The sequence below is a fragment of the Amia ocellicauda genome, chromosome 8 (assembly GCF_036373705.1).
Source record: "Amia ocellicauda isolate fAmiCal2 chromosome 8, fAmiCal2.hap1, whole genome shotgun sequence".
Classification (NCBI taxonomy): Eukaryota; Metazoa; Chordata; class Actinopteri; order Amiiformes; family Amiidae; genus Amia; species Amia ocellicauda.
In genome coordinates this window covers 14,029,294-14,044,164 of record NC_089857.1, presented here as the reverse complement: position 1 = coordinate 14,044,164, position 14,871 = coordinate 14,029,294, and the positions used below count along the sequence as shown (strand labels likewise).

At 35.7% G+C, this 14,871-nt stretch overlaps 1 protein-coding gene across 2 annotated transcripts in view; it reads left to right on the top strand.

The window, feature by feature from the left end:
* fras1 (Fraser extracellular matrix complex subunit 1) overlaps window positions 1–14,871 on the top strand; it is a 126,884-nt gene that overhangs the window by 34,699 nt on the left and 77,314 nt on the right. For both annotated transcript variants that reach the window (XM_066712106.1, XM_066712105.1), the window contains exons 3-4: window positions 13,946–14,053; window positions 14,545–14,637. In XM_066712106.1, the coding sequence (XP_066568203.1) occupies window positions 13,946–14,053; window positions 14,545–14,637 (201 nt within the window). The remainder of the gene's footprint in view (window positions 1–13,945; window positions 14,054–14,544; window positions 14,638–14,871) is intronic.

The window sequence follows — 14,871 nt, the reverse complement described above, 5'->3', positions numbered from 1 at the left end:
TTTCTTGCAGCTATGCTTGATACAATTCAGTTTTCTCTTACATCTATAGTATATATTTCTGACTGACATGGTTTATCTTCCAATAGTTTAAACAGTCCTAGGCTTTATGTTTAATTAAAAATGGGTTCAGATGGTCACAAATAGATTTCCTTTCCACTTGTGAACTGGGTCTGGTTGTGAGTTTGCAGATAAGGCAATACACAATTTTGGAGCCTGTGTTAGTTCAGTCTTAGTTTAAATATATTCTTCTCCTTTTCCTTCACCTGTAGTTCGTCATTTTATGAGGAGTTTCTACATTTGCACTCATTAACTCATGCTAATGAAAAAGTTCTGTCTGCTGTCTATCAAGCTATTTGTAAAATTACTCCTGTTGCTACTTGCATGTGTTCACATTCTGTTATATTTAACATTTACAGCATCAAATATTCATGTTATCATAAAATATCTCTTAAAAAAGGATATGTAATATTAATAGTTCAAATCCTGGGATTATAATAATTCAAATTGACACTTCAATGTATAGTATATTGTGCAGGATGCTGCTTTGAAGCAAATACGTTTGGAGATGATTCATATTCATAATGCAGTGAAGCTATGCAAAGTTACCATTTCCTTCAAAGGCTGCCCAACCAAGAACACAGAAAGCCATAAACAAAATTCAAGAAAACAACCCTTACTTTTTCATTCCCTAGAGGATATCCTGTATCTCTCTTGAGCCCCTCTCAAATATGATGAAAAATGCAATTTACAAGATAAGAGCTCCACAGTTATACTGCAGTGTGCTGTGATCTGTTTCGCTGTTGTACACATATTGTGTGGTAGATAAACATTTTTGCCGCCCACAAGACAGATGATCAGTGTGACACTATAATGTGAATTGAAACCTTTCACAATGAACAGCGCTGTTCTTACCCAAAACTTCTTTGGATCACTTCATGTTGAAAATATCTAGTCCACTCTCGATTCTTGGTAAGTAATTGGTATTTCACTAAATGTTTTACAAATATCTACGTTGATATATTAAAATGTATTTATATATATTTTATGACTGCAGAGGACATACCCATATTATGGCTGTGTTATCGGTATACTATTGCAGCGTGCCATGACCATTTTTTTCCGCCACTTTTCATCACAAGTGGTGTGAGTCAGTTTCATGTGTGTTGACATTAAGCTGTGAAAGCGGTGATTTGTCCTGTTTGGTCATAAAGTACAGTCTTTGCCCTGTTGTGGGTTTCTGAAGCTCTATTTCATATTATCCCCGGCTTGGTCAGGGGCTGTTCAGTGTCTGAAAATCACCCAAGGCCTGGAGTTTCTTTAACATGTGAACTTGCTTCTGCATAAAAATAACTCTTTACCTGGTATACGTGAATATGAATTACATGGCTGATATTTTTTTAAACTACCTACCAGCCATAGAGATGATGTAACATGTAAATGTAAAACCAAGTGATTTTATTAAAATGTATATAATTGAATATCATTTGAAAACACAGCATACACATATGCAGTTGTGTCACATGGTACATTATTCATTATTAAGGCATGGCTTGATGTCTGAATTGCACAAACAAAAAGAATACCTTTTCATCACTTGCACTTTTGTGTTAATTGTTGCAAAGCTTGTAATTGTGTTCTGTGTGCTTCTCTCTTATTGTTTCTTATTGAATTAGTGTTCTCACAGAAGTAATTAAGAAAATTGTCTCTGATCTAACTTCTAGTGTTTTGGGAAAACCAAATAGTGTCACATTTGATTGCCCCCCCCTCAAATAATGCAATGCTACCTATTCTGTGATGGTTAAATACTGTCCTACAGCAAGAAACAACTCTTAATTTAATGAAGCAATTAATATGTAATGCAGGACAGAAAAACAACTTAAAAACAGAAAAAATAAATTAGTACCCCATTTAAGCCCTGATGGGAAAAATCCTTGCTGGTGGTTGGGTGCTTGCTCTGTTTTTTGTCATGCGTTGAATGGGGGGCAGTCAGCCTGCAGCGAGCTGACGGCTCCATCTGTTTTCAATTTCCACCTCTGTGGACGCCCGCTGGGTAAACCTTATAACGCTGTAAAAATCTGCTGCCATTTGGTTTGACTGCTCAAGCGTGGAATGAACTTTTGCTTTCCACCTGCTGCACTGATCATGACATGCCAGCCACTTCCTGTGTCAGTCTCTTAAAGCTGTCATAGGCCTTGTGATTTACTATACCTTTCTGAGCTTTACCTTGATTTCACTTTGTCTATCTATACATTACTGTGGTTTTACCGCGGTGCACTTCACTACACTTTTACTGAGGCACTTTGGGTGTGATGGTGTCTAGACTCTCAGAAGGCAGCACTTTTCTTTTCCTCCCAATTTTTTATGGAATACTTGTCAGAATATTGCCACGGTATTGTACCAAATCTTAGTTAATCAAAAATTTTTCTCTTCCATTAATAAAAGTATTTTCAGCAGCATGGATATGCCTTACTGTATGCCCCATTAATCAATCGGAAAGCTCTTCTGTCTGTTTAGTTTAGCCAGTGGAGTCTTGCTCTAGTCTATTAACCTTTAACACTAACCTGTTTCACAGTCTGCAGCCCTTTTCTGTTATTTTAAAAGTCTCGTTAATAAACGGGTAAGCATGTCATGATGCATTTAAATAGCAGGCGACACTACGTGAACACAGCATTAGGAAAGAAAGAGATGAGAAGTTTGGATTCTACTGATAATATTACTGATGAAAGTAATGAAATGTTGAATACTTTTTGTTATCTGAAGCTTGAATTGCAAAGTTGAGCCATGTTTGATTTCTTTAGGGAGACACAAAGCTGATGAATAGACTTTGACATTTATTTTAGATAATGTCTGGGTCTTAACTGGGATTTCCTCATTAACAATTTAAGATTAATTTAATATCTGCTCTGCTGCCATGTTAAAACTACAATGGATGAGTATTCTGGTGTTGTAAATCCTGATTCAAACTGAGTGATGTAAGCAGAGATCATCGCAAGAGAGAAACAAGATGAAAAAGTTGCATAATGTATGAACATGCTTTTTTGAGCATGAAGACTGTATCCCCTGTGATTTTTCTGTAATTAATTAATTAGACTATATTTTCTGATTACATGGAACATTGTCTGGAAGTGATTATTGCATAGTCCTGTGTGGACAGTGCTCAGCTAAATCAGTAAATGAACGATGCTAAAAAGTAATTTTGTATTACAGAATTATAGTATATTGAAAAGAAAGCCTAAATTGATTCTGTTTAAAAGAACCATACAGAAAGACCCATACAAATGTTTACAGTTATGTCTAAATGTGTGAAGGGACTTGTTTTTTTATAGGCAATTACAAACAATCAAAGAATACAGCATTGGAGGCTGTTTTGCTTTCCTCTGTGCTTTATGATGTAATTTACTTCTGTTAACTAAAAACAAGCATTTCAGCGCTTGAAATGGTTTCCCAGCAGTCTTAGCACCACCTCTCCATAAATCCTAACATGTTTAAAAACAATGTTTGGCCTGCTTTGTTTCCACTCGTTGACAACTCTTGTCAAAATTAAAATTATTAGTTATGGTTTTGCTTTGTTGGGAAAATAATGTATTGCTTTAGGGAACTGGAACTGTCTGCACTCTGGGCACTTCACAAAACTCATATGGTGGTTTAATAAATGGAACAAAAATGAACTCAAGTCAATGAGAATGTCAAGACGTTGCACCTTGTCAGTATTGTGCAGTATGGGATATAATGAAGAAGTCCATTTCAGCTTCCTTTTGGTGAAATTGTCAGTGTCAGGCATATTAGAAGGCAAATGAAGTAGTAGTAGTAAAGGCGAGTTGGTAACTGCCCTCCTACAGAAACTTGTCCCCCTCCACCCTAGTACCATAAATTAAAATCTTCATAAATTAAATCGATTATTCTGCCTGCAGCGTGTTGTGGCAAAGGCCAGTGTGACAAACAGCATTAACATTACATTACAAAACAGGCATAGAAAAAATAATTCAGTAAGAATTTAAAGGGGATGTGTACCTAAAATAACATTGTGCCGGTGTGTTTTTCTGGGGGGAAAAAGTTGACCTTTTGTGCAACTGCATGAACTTAATGAAGCAGTCAGCCTACAAGGCTTGATTTACCCCTGCCAAATCCAGGAAACACTCCTTTAAAAATATAGTGACGTGCCTAAAGGGCATATATTGTTTCCATGGATATCTTTAACTTTTCCAAAAGGGAGATGTTGTTTGGTACATTTTCAACTGAAAGGCCTCATGAATCTTGTTGAATTATGCCCGCTAGATTTTATAAACATGAAGCAAAAAAAACAACTATTTCTATATCTCATTAGAATGAACTTGTATTGGAGACAAAAAAATAAATTATTCAAAATCCTACTTGTTTGTGGAGGTAAAAATGCTGACTTCTGGAGTCATTGTTGAGGTGCTTTCATTGTAGAAGCCTTCTGGGATACTGTGTATGTGCAGTGTTTTTAATCTTAGAAAAGGTCAAAGCCGTACACATTTAAATTACTCCCACCTACTGCTTGTTCTTCATTAATTATTATTTGAGCTGTTTCTTAATCTCTCGACCTTCCCAGGTCCTTCCTGCTATTTAATTTCACTCGCCTGGCCATTGTTGACTAATTGGACTGAATATTTGAAATTAAAGCCATATTATTTTGCTGCCAAGATCCCACACTAAAGTGTAGCTTCTGCTACTGTAATTTTACCAAAAATGTAATTGCTTCCAATTGACCATTTGGAGTTAACAAAGCTCTAGCCGGTAGCTCTTGTGATACACAATACTAACCTTTCTCAGGCAAACTCCTGACTGGAAGAACAGAGCTGGGTTTAACTCTCTTGTTGCGTAGGAGAAAACAGTTACTGTATTCTAGCCCCATTCTGCGCTATACAAGCCAATTCACCCAATTGTATGTAATGTTTATACAATTGCAATCAGTGAGATAAATCTACCAGTGCAGTCCTGTCTGCTAAAACAGTTTTTAAACTCAGCACGTGTATATGCTGCTTCCTGGCAGATGTTGCTTTTTCTGCTGTATAGGATGATTTTCAAGACTGGAAGTTTTTCACAAAAGGGAATCAATATGCTATTTCAAATCAAATAGGCTACAATTTTGCAACCAACTATCCAACCTATACAGCTTTTTGTTCTGTCCAGGTTTTTGTATTGATTAATGGTAAAATAATAGCAGCTCACATTTACTGAACTTCCTTGCAGTACATTAAACAGTGTATATGTGAAGAAACTGCAGCCAGTTCACCCAATCATTTTGATATGTGATTTCCATTTAAATGAATCACAAGGAGATCAAAGTATTAACAGGTGCGGGTAAAGTACTGAAAGTTATTGTACATTTGCTGACTGACTAAAGATCCATCCATTTCAGTAATTCACAAATCCATGGACATTTTATGGCAATTTCAGGGCTTCTGCTTTCCATTAGTAACACTATGTCCGCCACACATTTCTCCAATGTATAGATTATGGAACTGTAAACAAATAAATTAATTAATTAATAATCCATGCCTCAAAGCTATGTTAATCCTGAGAGTCGCATTCAATAATTATACATTTTGAGCACTTGAAATATTTTCTATTATTAAGCATCATTGTAGAGATGAATTGTGACTTAAGTGGATTTTAATGGAGAGGGATACGTTTGGTTGGTTTCTCCAGTTGGACGTGCTGCTTGTGTCTTCGTTTCCATACAGGGATATAGGGCCACACCCATCTTGATTTATAACACAGCATAAATGTATCTTTCTTTTGAGCATGTTCTCTTATACTGTCTCTCGAGTTTACTGTTCAGACTGTACTGTTTCCTAATGTTGAACCCCCTTACTGGTGCTTCTCAACTTGTTACTATTTCTAAACAAACACATAACATAATTTAACATCAACATCGACTTTAATCTAAGCTCTATTTAATTATTCAACCAAAATACATGAGCAATGTTATACAAACGTTCATATTCCTGGTAATATAAATTGAGGTCTATACACTGGTACATTTTAACAACCAGCAGCAAAGAGACTACTAATTTAAAATATCTCACTGTACCAAATAGCAATTTAAGCCTAATTTTTGGCCTGAATTCAAAGCGGCTTCCCTCTTGTTTACTTTGAATTCAATTTGTTAATATTTTTAAATACAACTAAATTAGTTAAATAAATCACGGGTAAAATATCCAAACAGCTCTATTTGTCCCAGATCTAGTAGTAACCTGAGGATATCAGAAATTTACATGAGGAAGGGGAGCATTCAAAATTCAGTTTTAATAAGGTATTAACACTGAGCAGGTTCTCGACAGATTCATGAAAACATCCTCAGCATAGTTTGGTTAATTTCACCACATATGTATGTATCAGGCGACTTATTGGTTAGGTTTGTATACATAACCAGCTACAGGAGAACTGATTGGGAGTTTAATTCGGTCAACAGTTTCTTAATCAGTGTTCTGCAAAACATACTTTTAATTCCAATTAAAGTAAATACAACGTTGCCAGGAAGTCGGATGTTTGGCCAGCTTCCCACTTCTCATGGTCCCATAAATCTGCCTGCATTACGAGCTAACAGTGCACTAGTGGAGACAAGTTCCAGGGTGCATCTGTGAAACCTGGTGGACAGTATAAGATAATGAATTACTCTTCAGGTTAAAATTAGATATGTAGTCCAGCTATGTATTATGTCTATGTAGGTCATAAAAAATATATATTGGTAGAACTGTGAATCTTGCGTTGACTTCAGCTCCCTCAAATTGTATTAAAGCTTTAGTGAACCTGTGTGAGCGAGCACCTGCTACGTTTCAATGGCTATTGATCCTGTTGCAGATCTATTTCTACTCAATAATAAATACCAGATGTCTCGGGAGCTCTACTGACTTATTAGTTATAAGTTATTGATAATCATAATTAAATTGAGTTATGGAAGGTGTTAAAGTTATCCGAGCTGTAGTTTGACATGACTGATGTATTGCATTCTGGAGCTGGTGAGTCAGATCCATGTAATGTTTTCTGTACTTTATGTATATGTGCCAGAAGATTAAAATTGAACCTGTGTGCAGTTTACATTTCAGATTCAAGCCATAGCGTAGAGAGAAAACTCGCTAATGAGACAGAATGTGGAAGCCAGTGTTGGTACTGCCTCTAGTCCCTAGTGATTAAATTCTTAGAGAAAATGCATTAGTCAAAGAAGAAAGTAGGATGTTTTCACTCAGTTTCCTAATACATTTTCTATTGGTGAGTCGTGTTCAGTCTTCTGATTTTAATATCTCTAATATTTAATGTATTTTTAAATTTGGAAGTGCAAACACAACCCTAATATGAACACCATGACAGCTGTTTCTAGAACCTGCAAATCATTACAACTTTTTCCCCCAGGTCTGCTCACATTGCAAGAAATGTACATGTGTTAGCAAATACATAAAAATCAAAGGAGTTAAGGGAAAATTAATTTTGCAACACTGTAAAGATGAAAACACTGAAAGGCCTTGAAATCAGGATGTATTTTCAATGAAGTGTGTGCAAAGTTTCAGAGTCTATGGATATCACCTATCATCTGCTTGTCTGTAATATTATGCAGCACACAAAATGCTAAATAAGCGAATCAAAAACATACTCAGGGATATACAGCCATGCCACAGGCAATATGCATATGGAAAATTATTTAAAAACCTTTAAATGTTTATTCTGTTACACATCTGGTTGAAAATCTGATAATTATAGTTAATTTCCTCAGGGGAACTAGAGACCCTGTTTAACCATTATATATTATATTATAGTGTGTGTTTTATATTATATTGACTATGTGGGTCATTCTATGGGAATGTTTTATAAATAGTTTTATATGTCACTACTGTAACAAACAGTGTTTTGCTCCCAAGTTCAAATGTGCATTAGGTCATACCCCTTGATCATGTGAAAATAAGAAGAGGTATTATAATTTTCCAACTTGTGCACATGATGAGTAGATCTCTTTCAAACACTTGTTTTAAGAATTACTTCAAATGTCATGAGAAAATCATGGGTTTATTATTTGTCATTACTGTAACATGGTTTAACATACTAAATACATGTATTTTTTTTAAATAATGTAAATGTCAATTACTTTATGGTTTCTGTCTTCAAAATAAATAGAGTTCAGGATTTGTAGGCCTCTACTGCAGGATCAGGGGTCCACTGCCACATTATGCGCAGAGGGCACACAAGTTGCTTGATTGCCCACGCCATATATTGTGCAAGTAGATTACGGCCTCGATCCTAGAGCAGCCAGCATTGCTATTGTAAACGGAGGGCATAAGAGTTTACTTTTTATTACATGCTGATTGCAGACAGTTCCCGGTAGAACGTGACTGTGGTCCTCACTCCTGGACAGCCCAGGTTGGCCTGAAGGGGCATCTGTGGCTCCTGTCTGGAGTTGTGTCACCTCGGGGCAGGCTCCCTTATCAGTTCGCTGCCTGTGACGGTGGAGGCAGACATTATTAGTTGCATATCCAATTATTTTCTTGGCATAATGTCTGCTTTGAATGTGGCTTACTATAGCAAATTATTCTTCATTTTAATAACAGCTCCTCCTCATAACTATTGCGTCATCACCGCAACAAAGGCTATTTTAACAAATAAAACTGCAGCTGCAGTATCAGGGGTGAAGGTTATACTGTCAAGGGGTTCAGAGATGCATGTCTGAAATAATAAGGAAGTTTCGTATGTTTTTTTCACTGCTCACTTACTTTACGATAAAAAAATATCTATACAAAACCTCATGCACTTGAAAAAAATACATAGTTAATTAAAAATAATCTAAGTTTATGTTCTAAATATGAATGATTATTTTGTATTAATATTAATATTATAATATTTAATCAATATGGTGTGTGTATTTTTCTTTATACAAGATATGTTATTAGTGTTTTGGTAATGACAAATGCATAAGTTTGAAAAAATTAAAACCCCCAAATATATACAAATATTATAATTTCAGCTCAGCCAAGTAAACTTCCATACAGATACGACATTGAAATACTTAATTCAGATTGTTTCAATAAAAAAAAATGACATAAATTAAAAAATATTTGGAACTCCAATTTCTCCCATTCCTGTAGAATGACCCATATAACTAAACAAAACTCGCCAGCTCACTAATTCACCTGTTATGGAAAAAAAAAAAAAAAAAAAAAAAGTAGATCATGACATGAGCAAATATATTCAGTTACCACTGTGATTTTTCTTTATGTAGCTTTCCAGGGCATTAAAAGAAAATGTAATGGTATTTACCAATATGATTACTGATTCCCTAATCTCTTGTAAGAGAAATGTCTGTGTTGGTGGATTGCTGCAAGAACATCTGAAAAAGATGGGTTACACACACCTCCTGTTCAGCCAATCCGATTCTGTTGCAACGATACAATGTGTGTATTTGATTGATCGATAAACTGTGGAAATTTCAAACTGACTGATACTAGTTAAGTCTCCCTCAGGTATTTCAAAATTGAAATCGCATGAAGCTTAGGTCCACAGTTGCTGCCGAAATACTCAGTCTACATTGTCATAAGCCCGTCTTTACTCTTTGCTAACATTCACATGCTATGGATGAAAGGAGATCTATATAAAATGCAAGGTATTGTTTTTAAGAGACAGATTTTAACAAATACTATTTTAAGGCAACTCCATGCTATGGATATGCTTGCTCAAGACGATTTTCATTAAATTTTTGCGTCAGCAAATTCAGGCCTCTCATACTGTAAGTCGAGTAAGACTGTCATTCAGCTACTGTTCCATGCCAGCAGGATGCCTGAGAAAATGATTTATTACATCTCCTGGATTATATTGCCTTGATAATGATTTAAGCAAGCTTGAGCTGTTCTCTGTGTTGTTCAAAATCCTTTTTTGCTTTTGATCACAGCTGGCAGTGTTCTTCTCGGTGGCTTAGGTCTCATCAGGAGTGCCACAGGAAACCTGGGAATGGTGGAATGAAACATTGACAGCTCCAGCATGGACATCCATGGGAACAAACCCAGAGTTCATTGTGTTGGCATACTTGCAATTTGAATCTACACCCCCCCTCCTAATTTTTTTGAAATCCTCATCTTTATAAAGTAGCAACCATTGATAGTCAATTAGGAAAGTTAACAGGATGTAAATCAATAATAAGATAAATTAGTACCTGTCATAAAGAAGACAAACAGAGGTGAGAACAGATCAAAGCAATCTTGTATAGTTTGTTGAATCTCCCTTCCAGTTTTACAAATCATGGTAATTCCTGTTAACGGAGCGATTTTCAAAGCTGGATGTTATTGTTATTTCTCTTTTCTTAGATGTTGTGCTTTGCTCCCTCTGAAACTTCAATTTCTTTCTTTCAGAATATTCAAGCTGTTAAGAGTCAGCCTGGAAAAAGCACACTACTTCATGTAATTGTATATTACAATGGTAAAGAAATATAATGAACATTGGTCAAATACAGTACATACTAACTTTCATATCCACGACGGCAAACAAACAAACAAACAAATAAAAAACAATCAAACAGTATTTTAGATTAAGGGTTCCAAACTATCTTTCTTAGGTAGTCGAAACATCTCACTTGTTAAATATGTGGTTTGCCTTGGTTTGTAGTGCCCTATTGCTTAACAGATTGGCCCATGGCTGGAATTTATCCAAACAGAAGCAATGAGGGATACAGTACACTAATGGTTTATTAGAACTATAAACTTTATAAGGTCTTGTGCAGTGCCTAACATAACATACTTTTACTTCTTGAGCTGTCAGGAAGTAGGGACTTGGGAAGAAAGGCAAACTGAAAGAAAGAAAGAAAGAAAGAAAGAAAGAAAGAAAGAAAGAAAGAAAATAATTATTTCCTCTTGTCCACCTGGGTGTCTGATCTGGCCAGCTGGAACAAAAAACATTTTAATTCTGGTGAATGAATGGCAAGGATTTTGGTCCAAACCACTGATGGCAAATTGACATTTTTAATAATATTCTTCAGGGGATTGCCTCTAAGAACACTTAAGATTCCTCAATGGGGAGCAGTACTCTGTGTGTGTTCCCCATCCATTTATTTTAGGGCACAGGGTTCACGAGTGCATGAGTACAGCTAAAGGCAGGGTAACATGGGCAAGTTTTATTTAAGACATTCTGTTTATGTTTAGTAACTCAGTTCATTTTTCACTGTGCGGAAGGCATGTGGAGAATGCTGCTCTATATCAGGACTCATTAGTCTACATTAGCCTATCGTGTAATGGAGAATTATAGAGAGTGCCACAGTTATTGTGTCTTTAAATGCTTCATGGTCTGTGTCATAAGCCGCTTTTTAAGTGCACATAAAAGGATCTAGTACTATCATGGTTTTCAGCTGTTTTTGTCATTCTCTGCAGAAGGTCATATCAAAGGCTACTTAACCTACAAACTTAAATCAAAATGCTATCTATGGTATGTTGGAACGTTAAAATCTGTACATAAGAATTACAGCATCTAACATATTACTCAATTATTCAGGAAATGCACATTCTTCCACAGTAACTATGGCCATGTTTATGCTGCAGGCAAATTACTTTTCAAATGCATATTTAATTGTAATTGTGAGTACCTGTCATCATTGCCATTTCCCAGTAATGTTATAGAACCGAATATATATATATATATATATATATATATATATATATATATATATATATATATATATATATAAATTAATGAATTATGTTTATGAATGTCATCTTGATGTTTATTTTAAGTAATGTATGTTTGGTGTTTACTTTGTATCAATGATTATGTGGTGAATAACATAAAATTCTCAACAAACATTAAGATTTTAAATAATTTTCTTTGTTGTTGTGTGTGTCAAAAGTTGACCCCCATGCTTATAACAAAAGATAAACCTGTATTCAGATTAATTAATTAAATTAATTTAAAGTTATTAATATCAGTAATAAGTATCTCACAAATACATTAAAAAAAAAGTAGAGCTTTGTATCTTCTGTTGGTGTGTCATAGTTTTGTTTAAATCAATTTTTGGTTCAGATGACAAGCGAAATTGACTAATCTTTTTATGACGGGTGACATGTTTTCAGATTCTTTTTATGGTTATGTTGTAAAGCCGCTGTCATGTGTTTTTATTGAGAAAATCGATTCAGGAAGCTTGCTGGAAAGTATTTTTATCCAGGATACTGGATGCCACGTATCATTTCATCATTCTCGTACAAAGTATCCCAAGCTTGCATAGCAAGGATCAAACTTGACAAACCGCTTGCAGCAGGCGCTTACAGTAGGTTAGCCAGAGAAACTCTTGGAATTCAAAGTGTGCCTCCACGTCTATCATAGCCAGCTACTGTACAAAGACAAGGGGTTTCACTGAAGCTCATTAAGATACTGATGCTACTTGGCATCTCAGATACGGAGGCCTTTACAATGTATGGCTGTCATCGCTTGTCCAAAATTACCACTTGACAACAGCCCCGTGTTTGATCACAGTCTAGGATGTACTCTATGGCACGTTGTTCAATGTGAGTAATCTGTAGTGTGATATGTGTGCTTTATAAACTGTACTTCTTCCATTCAGTTTGCCAGGAGTTTTACATCCATAAGCACTGACAAAGGAGACTCAGGTCAACAAAATATAAGCAGCCATGTGATACTGGTTATTAGGTCAAACAGTATTAGGAGTCATCAATATTTTTTTTTAAGAGACTGTAGTGCAAGAGTAGTATAAACACTTGTCAACCCTAAACTAGATTATTGTAATTCTCTTTACTCAGGTCTTCCATTTTATCAGCTGAATAGCCTAAAATATGGCACCCCCTTTGTAACAGGGACTACGCTGTGGCCCTATATAACTCTGGTTTTAAGAGATCTACATTGGCTCCCTATCTGAGAGTGAATAGATTTTAAAATGATTTGTATGGTATATAAAGCCTTACATGGAACAGGTCCCATCTATCGTAATGCAACATTTAACAGATCTCATTATTTCCCCTCCTAGGCTCTGGGGAATTGGTTTGGAGGCCGTACTTTTGAAGCCCATGCAGCATTTTCCTTGGAATGTGCTATTAGGGTTTCCTCTAGCCTTAGGAGGTTTAGGAAACAATCAACAAAAGTTTGCATATTAAAACAAAATGCAACAACTTCTTGTCATGTTTTGTGAGAAGTGTATGCAGACTTCAGCTGGTATCTGTAGTGTGTGATTGATACCTGGATCAATTGAACCGATGAGCTATTCCTCAAGTATGGAAACCGAATCCAGATTAAACAATATGTGCATATCAACAATGGAAACTGCTGGAACTGGAATAATATCGTTGTAATTAGCTCTCTGACCCAAAGGAAACACTGCTATGCTAATGGCATTGTGTCCATTGTAAACATGTTGGTCTTACATGATTCCACGCTGCTCGTGTTGCTGCTGGGCATACCTCTGGCCAGTCAGTTGTGTAAAAGGGTCTTGACCAGGATTGCTGAGTCAGAAGGCCAGACACAGCCCAGAGGCCTTCTGCTTTTCTTAGGAAATATGAAGTGATTAATTTACCTGATCACCTGAGGAAAGATGTGGATGGCCATTTCTTATAAAGATGACAATTCTCCTCATGTTGTTTTCAAGATATAGGATTAAATAAGTGTGTTTTTATGCAAGCTCTGTTTTTTCTCACAATTGATTTATAAAAATGAATAATAATTATGTAAAATCTGCATATGATCAATGTGCCTTACTAACAACATTCTTCATTCTTCCAGGTAATTTCCCATACTTGGTATTTTTTTAGAGAAAAGATAATTATACCAGTTTTGGGCACTAAGTTAAAAGTAGGCAATTAAAAGTAGTTTATTTCTTGGATTATGATTTTTCTTTCAGGGTTGTATATTTCACCTGATAGATCTTAGCTGCATTAGCTTGTATCCTGTGGTAGGTACTGCATATAGGTCCTGGTAATGATTTGTGGTTTTATTGATTTATCTGCAGAATAATACCGTATGGAAGCCCGACTCTTGCCAAGACTGCAGCTGTTTCAGCGATATTGTCATCTGCAAGACGTCTCACTGCCAAAATCCCCAGTGCGACTTCCAAAAGGTAATGTGTTTCCGGATAAATTAAATTATGTAACCCCCTATCCCTCCTCTACCCCATGCTCTCTTCAGATTGGACGTGTATTGAATGAGGAGTCATTTCCCATTACACTAGTTATTTTATTTTTCAATGATATATTATACAGTGAATCAGTTTTGTAGCATTGTGCATAATCATTGCCTTGGGTCTTTAGTCTACCGAATGTTTATTGAACTCCACATAAACACTCTTTATTCTGCATTACAAAGCATGCTCTTACTTTATTCATGATGTTTTTGTTTATAACTGAAAAATAATTGATCAGGTCTATTTTTATTATTCGGTTCATACCCCAGTGCAAATCTTCTGGTGAACATTAGATAAACCAACAAATGGCAAAATAATAAATTTTCTTCCAGGAATGTAGTATTCATTGCAAAAGCCTTAATCCCAACAGCATTTTATAAATTGAGAAATGATGCTGTAAATATGCTAACTTATAACTTTCTTCTAAGGGGGAACGGTTAAGGGTACCTCCAAATAAATGTTGCCCGGAGTGTGTCCCTCAATCCAGAGGCTTTTGTCAGCATGAAGGACAAATCTATGGGGTAAGGGATGCAGACTCTTTATCAGCACTATTACATTAGGAAAGAAAAAAAAATAGTGCCACACAGTTTGTGGCTGTTATTATGTATCTGTTCTTGCTCATTAAGTTTTGTTTTTATTTGCAAAGGAAACCTTCTCTGTGACATGCCAGTCTTTAACAAGCTACTTAAAAATCTATTTACAATTCTGCTGGCATTCCTACACATTCAAACAGCTTTTACTGAAAGAATTAGCCT